Source organism: Penaeus japonicus, unplaced genomic scaffold (genome assembly GCF_977035675.1).
Source record: "Penaeus japonicus unplaced genomic scaffold, GWHDUDI00000001_assembly GWHDUDI00000028, whole genome shotgun sequence".
NCBI classification, from domain to species: domain Eukaryota; kingdom Metazoa; phylum Arthropoda; class Malacostraca; order Decapoda; family Penaeidae; genus Penaeus; species Penaeus japonicus.
In genome coordinates this window covers 21766874-21774373 of record NW_028234430.1, presented here as the reverse complement: position 1 = coordinate 21774373, position 7500 = coordinate 21766874, and the positions used below count along the sequence as shown (strand labels likewise).

Here is a 7500-nt window from a genome sequence, read left to right as displayed (position 1 = left end):
AGTTAAAGGTAATGTAAACATTCGGTAAACATAAGTCTAAATGATCTATTAAGTAGTTAATAATGCCCTTTCTTTTATGATTACTTCTCTTCATAATATTTGTGAAAGTTCAACAAATCATTTCTTCACAGGCTCAGCTCTTCAAAGCAGTGGAAAATGGAGACTTGGTAAGAGTGCAGCAATTGATTCAAGACACAGGAGCAGCTGTGAGGAGAAACAAGACCAGATGCACACTCCTTCATGCAGCAGCGTCTCACAACCAACCGGACGTGGTGATGTTTCTTCAGAAACTAATTAGTCCCAGTGTTACCAACAAGGATGGACAGACTCCAGCTCATGTGGCCGCTGAAAAGGGTCACATGCAAGTGCTGAAACTTTTAATGGCTGACTCGGACTTTGATCCCGACAAACAAGATAATCGCCACAACACAGTAAAATCCCTCGTGAGTATGATATATAGAATTTACTTATCAACATCATAGTCTAGTATACGTGTTGATGTATACATATTTAAATATAACAAATTATGAAAGAATATTTTCATTATGAGGTGTTGTTTCTCTAAGACCGTCTCTTGAACTTTCAGCTTGGTTGCCATTTGTTCAAGGCAGTGCTGGACGGAAACCAAAAACAAATAGAAAGACTTCTGGAACTTGGTGCAGACCCTGACAGTCACGGTGGAAACCTTGTGAATGGGCTGTTGGCACGAGAGCTGGGAGTCACAACACCTCGCCGCTTGGCAAATGCCCTGAACATGGATTCGGTTGTGGCAATGTTTGATAAGGTATTTTCTCATCACATATAAAGTACTTAACTCGAATTATAATATCATTTAAATGTTCTGAAAATGATCTGCTCTATTATGGGATAAAAACAAACAAACAAACTCATTTTCATACCATATTGCAGAAGAGAGGAAATGACAACGAAACTGATCTGAAAAGTTCTCCGTCAGCTGATTTGAACAGAACTGAGTTTAAAGTAAGTAAAGTAACCCTAACTTGGGACATGAAATCTAGTTTAAACTTTGATTATTGTTATTTATATAGCATAGTAAATATTCTTGCAGGAAAACAAAATAACTGATTTGTATTACTTCACTTAATACTTGTGATACTTCACATATCTGATTTCGAATACTTTCAATTCTAGGTCCCAACACGACAATTTAATGTGACACATGCAACGACAGTTCAAGGAGGTGCAGATGTGTACAAGATAGACAGAGAGGCTCGAGGCTTTGTTGGCATCTTTAACTTCAGTTCTTTCAAGAAGAGATCCGACCTGAACCTTCAGCAACTGGACTACGATGCTCGCATTATGGCAAATGTGTTTGATGACATGGGATACAGGTGTGAGACACACTCGTCACTCACGGCTCAGCAAACTAAGGAAGCCTTTAAGAGCATTAGGGATGGAGAAGTACTAAAGGATGTAGGATGTGCTGTATTTGCCATATCTGGCTATGGTGCAAATGGCAAGGTTCTTACGTCTGACATGAAGTTCGTAGATATTGACTACATTTTGAATTTCTTTAAAGACTCCGAATGTCCTCAGCTAAAAAACAAACCCAAACTTTTTATCTTCAACTTGTACAACATGAACCAAGTCGACATAACCTTAGCAAGTGAAACTCCGAAAAATATGAGGTTGTCTGAACCCGTCAGCAACATTGCATGTGTATATTCCAACAGCATAGGCATCAATTGTATACCAAATGGGCGAGGAACCTCGTTCAACTGGGCTTTGTGTCGCACTTTGGCAGACCATGCTGGTGACAAGGAGCTTGGCGATCTGTACAGAGAGTTCCTGAAGGAGTACAACAAGAGCTCTCCTTCGTTCTCACCCGAGTTGAGGTACTTCGGCTTCACGAAGAAGTTCTTCTTTAATCCTATGTGACTTTAAAAGGGCACTTCCTTCTCAAAAATCCTTTCTAGAAAACTTTTATATCCTGATGCACGTATTATGACGTTTGATAGCATGGGGTACATTTGTAACGCGCATTCATCACTCACGGCTCAGCAAACCAAAAAAGTCCTTAAGAAAATTAGGGACTCAGTTGTGCTTAAGAACGTTAGATGTAGTTTTTTCACATCTGACCATGGAGTAACTTGCATATTGTATCTAAATGAGTTGAACATGAGCTTTCCTTTATTCTCACCACAATTCAGGTACTTGGGTATAACAAAATAATTTTTTTAATCCTGTATATTTAGATTTTTTTTCAATAAGGTGATAACCAGAATTAAACCAAATGTTTAGTATTCATCTAGTCATTTACTGTACTTATAAACATTCCATGTAAATATATATATTTATTCTTATTATATTTGAATACCCTTTTCTCCATATATATGATTAAATATTGCTATGAAGATGCGACAAAAAATAAATATTTATCTATGACATAGTTTATAAATCTGTTAAACAACGTGGTCGGTCTCTACTAAGAGAAATTTCGGTGAATTCTTTTCACAGAAACAAAAGAAATTATACATATATAGATGGACAGACAGATATATAAGTATATATATATATATATATATATATATATATATATATATGCATATATATACATATATATGCATATCTATCTATTTATATATGTATGTATGTATGTATATATACATATGCATATATATATTTATATGTATATATATATTTACATATATATTCATATTTATGTATCTATACATATTTCTATATACATACATATATATATATATATATATGTATATATGTATGTACGCATATATATACATACATACATACATATATATATATATATATATATATATATATATTATATATATATATATATATATTTATATATATGCAGAGAGAGAGAAAGATTAATATATATATGTATATATATACATACATATATACATATTTATACATGAATATATGTATATATATACATATAGGTATATACATATATAAACAAAAATATATATACATATAGTATATATATATATATATATATATATATATATATATATATATATATATATATATATATATATATATATATATATATATATATAAAGAGAGAGAGAGAGAGAGAGAGAGAGAGAGAGAGAGAGAGAGAGAGAGAGAGAGAGAGAGAGAAAGAGAAAGCATGAGAGAAAGACAGAGAAGGAGAGAGGGAGAAAGGGGTAACAAGTGATTTAGTGACATAGGATAAAAAAAAAAGAGAGACGTAAGTAAAATGTTCATAGTAGGGATGTGTACCAGAAATCGGTATTTCGGAATACCGGTATTTTAGGTTCGGTATTACAAGCATGACCGGTATCAGAAGCGGGTAACGATATTTTTTGCGTATCGGTATACCATTACACCGGTATTTTTTCATCGGCATTGTTCTTTGCACTTGAATGTGGACAACACTATCTTTGACTGGGAAGCATAAGAACTGGAAATTAATGTTGAATTAATGAGGAAGTGTAGTACCATATGAAATATGTGTTTCATGCACAGGCCTACAGTACAGGACATTTTACAGTATATACTTTACTTCAATGAGAACTGCATATATATATATATATATATATATATATATATATATATATATATATCTATATCTATATATCTATGCATATATATTTATATATATATATATATATACATATATATATTATATGTATTTATATATATAAATACATGTATATATATACATAAATACACATATATGATATATATGTACATATACATACATATATATATATATATATATATATATATATATATATATATATATATATATATATATAGAGAGAGAGAGAGAGAGAGAGAGAGAGAGTTAAAATTGATAAGAATAATGTAAAGTATAATGGAGTACTGGTAGTACATTACACCTCATTTTGTTATATATTAGCTACTTAAAGATATTGATTGCAGAATGTTTGCATGCTTTGACCATTTCATTTAGCTTTAGCATGTTGGTCGTAATCAATTTATTTACAGTAAAGTAACTCCTTTATTGTAAACATTTAGTCCTACCCATTTCCTTTATGTTATTTACCCATTTCTGTTGTTTTTCTTTAGTAGTGGTAGAGAGAAGTATGATTATCTTTGGGGAGCTTAGAATGATGTGGGACTTTGTTTTACACAATCTTCCTGTTCTTATATACCCATATTAATTTAAAATGTTTTGCCTTATTAGTCCTCTTCCAGGTCTACCTTGCAATGAAACCAAATAAGGGTTGAATTTGCAGTGGAATGCGCAATGGGAGGTGGTGATGGAGATGGTGAGTAAGAGGACATCAATGAGAAGGATCAGGTTGTGGGGACGCGAGAAAGGGGGAGGGAGATGGTTGATGATGTGGGAATGAATGGGACAGACAAGGTTGTGGAGACGCGGGAAAAGGAGAGGAAGAGGGTGGATGATAAGAGGATGAAGGCAGGATGGGTGACAGAGGAAAAGACGTAAGGGCGTACCGGTATTATTTCAGAAAACCAGTACCGGCAATACCGGTATTTTTGTTGGTACCGCACATCCACAGCACCTGAGCCTCCCTCCGTGACGTCATCGTGACGTAGAAGCACAAGTTTCAACCGGAGAGAGTTTCCGAGTGTCGCCAGCATCTGTAGATATGATTATGAATTATAGAAATTAAATAAAAGAACACACGCATATGTAATCATACACACACACACACACACACTCATACATTTATACGTAAAAAGAAAAAAAGAAAGAAAGAAAAGAAGAAGAAGAAGAAGAAGAAGAAAACAACATGCAATCACTAATTAATCAATATAACATGTATGGATAAATGCATTTATATTTGTTTAGCTAACTATCTACCTGTCTATCCGTGTGGCTATATGTGTATATATCTTTACCATCTTAAAATAGTATAGAATTCCACAAAAAAACAAAAACAAAATACAACACGAGTTTGAGTATGTTGCGCGCGCGACTGGAATATCGCGTCTCAACTTGTCTCTTGTCTGGGCCTTATAAACAGCGGACCACCGATGTTGCAGCCAGTGCTCGCTCAACCCGCCTGAAGTGTGCAACAAATTCTTGTACTCCCAATAGAAGGCATACAACTTGGTTTTGTGAAGTGATTAATTGTAGTCTGTCGCGTGAGACAGTGTTTTGTGCTTTATTAACGGTAACTGGAGCAATACTTAAGGTAAGGGAAAAAAAAAAGTCGTAGAGTTTTTAGAAGGTCACATTTTATGATGAAAATTACATGATATACTATACAGTTCTTGAAATTAGGAATCTATACTGTCATTAAAGGCCTAGGTTTTATTTCAGACACTATGTTAATGGGAAAACACTATAGCCCAATAATCTCTATTAAATATGTCATGATAAAATTAACTTTCCTGTTTCTTTTACAGAATACACGGCATAAAATAATTAAAACGGACTTGTTAACAGAAGGCTAACACATCTAAAACACAAGGACTACCGCTCTCGCCGCTCATCCTTCCGAACTCCTTTCCTTCCCCGAGAATATGGCTGACAAAACTCCGCCTTACGTTCCCGACGACTACTTCTCTCTGGAGGAAGAGACTAGTCTTCGGTCACCTAAAGTTGTGAGAACGAACTCCTCCTTCTGTCAGTCTCTACTGAGGGAAATGTCGGAGAATTCCTTGCTTTTGCTTTCCAAAGTGAAGAAAATAGATAAGGATTGTGCCAACAGTAAATCTTATGTTTTGGAATCAAAAGAAAACTCAGGTGTAATTCCTGACATGTTATCCCAACTAATGACAAGGAAATCTAGTGGCACAAAGAAGACTTCAACATCTGAAATTATGTTTGACGGACAAACAGACAAGGAGCCTGTAGAAGTTTCGTCAAATGGAGTGGAACCAGAACTATCTATGGAGAAATTCTCCGGTGTAAACCAAGACATTTCATCTGAAGAATTGGAGGTTTTATCAAGGAACTCATCCGGCCAAACTCCATCTAACGAAGTCTCTCTGAAGAGGTCTAGGAATCAGGACGAGGAATCGGGAGATCCATCCGAAAAGAGAGCTCGGGTCTCGACAACGCAAACAGGTGAGGCATATCAGGGAACGGAAAGTAGCAATAATTCACTGACTGCAACAGCACCAGCAACACTTGTGGTTCCATCGAATGAAACTATGGCAGATCCAAAAGTGAATTCCACGACCTCACTGAGCGAAGACATGCTGAATGAGTGCACAACAAAAACAGAAGCAGTAATACCTGAGGCCAAAATGTCCAACGAAGCATCCGTGGATGCTACAAGTGAGGTAGTAGAGAAATCCTCTCAACTTGATCAAGAACAGATTGCATTATCTGCAACAGCTGATAATGAAAAACCTCGAAATCCTTCATCAATAACAGTAATTTCTCAGGAAACAGAAAAGGCCGAATATTTAAATAATGGCAAATGTTCAATTTGTGGAAAACTTAATTGTCCATTAGATCCCAAGAGGTCTTCGAAAATGTCCCCTGTTTTCGTGGCCAAAACATCCCTTGTTGTAAAAGTGAAGACTCCAAAGAAATCAAAAGTATTCCAATATGTTGCCAAGAAACCGAGGAAAATGCAGACGCCACTCAAACGTTGCATTAATACCCGAAGTTTAACAAATGGATTGATTAGACGCATCGCTAACCACTCTCCACTTCACATCTTTAAGTTAAAGGTAATGTAAACATTCAGTAAATATAAGTCTAAATGATCTATTAAGTAGTTAATAATGCCCCTTCTTTTATGATTACTTCTCTTCATAATATTTGTGAAAGTTCAACAAATAATCATTATTTTCTAGGCTCAACTGTTCAAAGCAGTGGAAAATGGAGACTTGGTAAGAGTGCAGGAACTGATTCAAGACACAGGATCGGCTGTGAGGAGAGACAAGACCAGATGCACACTCCTTCATGCAGCAGCGTCTCACAACCAACCGGACGTGGTGATGTTTCTTCAGAAACTAATTAGTCCCAGTGTTACCAACAAGGATGGACAGACTCCAGCTCATGTGGCCGCTGAAAAGGGTCACATGCAAGTGCTGAAACTTTTAGTGAGCGACTCAGACTTTGATTCCGACAAACAAGATAATCGCCACAACACAGTAAAATCCCTCGTGAGTATGATATATAGAATTTACTTATCAACATCATAGTCTAGTATACGTGTTGATGTATACATATTTAAATATAACAAATTAAGAAAGAATATTTTCATTATGAGGTGTTGTTTCTCTAAGACCGTCTCTTGAACTTTCAGCTTGGTGGCCATTTGTTCAAGGCAGTGCTGGACGGAAACCAAAAACAAATAGAAAGACTTCTGGAACTTGGTGCAGACCCTGACAGTCACGGTGGAAACCTTGTGAATGGGCTGTTGGCACGAGAGCTGGGAGTCACAACACCTCGCCGCTTGGCAAATGCCCTGAACATGGATTCGGTTGTGACAATGTTCGATAAGGTATTTTTCATCACATATAAAGTACTTAACTCGAATTATAATATAATTCAAATGTTCTGAAAATGATCTGCTCTATTATGGGATA

General features: G+C 35.6%; 2 protein-coding genes across 2 annotated transcripts in view; both read left to right on the top strand.

Annotated features, from left to right (window-relative positions):
• Nucleotides 1–2324, top strand: part of LOC122261469 (uncharacterized) — a 3916-nt gene extending 1592 nt beyond the window's left edge. The window contains exons 2-6 of the mRNA XM_086553500.1: nt 1–8; nt 132–443; nt 587–784; nt 910–981; nt 1153–2324. The exon at nt 1–8 is cut by the window's left edge and continues 1278 nt beyond it. Of these exons, the coding sequence (XP_086409626.1) occupies nt 1–8; nt 132–443; nt 587–784; nt 910–981; nt 1153–1899 (1337 nt within the window). The 3' untranslated portion in view covers nt 1900–2324. The remainder of the gene's footprint in view (nt 9–131; nt 444–586; nt 785–909; nt 982–1152) is intronic.
• Nucleotides 2325–5414: 3090 nt separating this feature from the next.
• Nucleotides 5415–7500, top strand: part of LOC147468526 (uncharacterized) — a 3511-nt gene continuing 1425 nt past the window's right edge. Inside the window, exons 1-3 of the mRNA XM_086553499.1 lie at nt 5415–6636; nt 6763–7074; nt 7218–7415. Coding sequence (XP_086409625.1) covers nt 5476–6636; nt 6763–7074; nt 7218–7415 — 1671 coding nt within the window. The 5' untranslated portion in view covers nt 5415–5475. The remainder of the gene's footprint in view (nt 6637–6762; nt 7075–7217; nt 7416–7500) is intronic.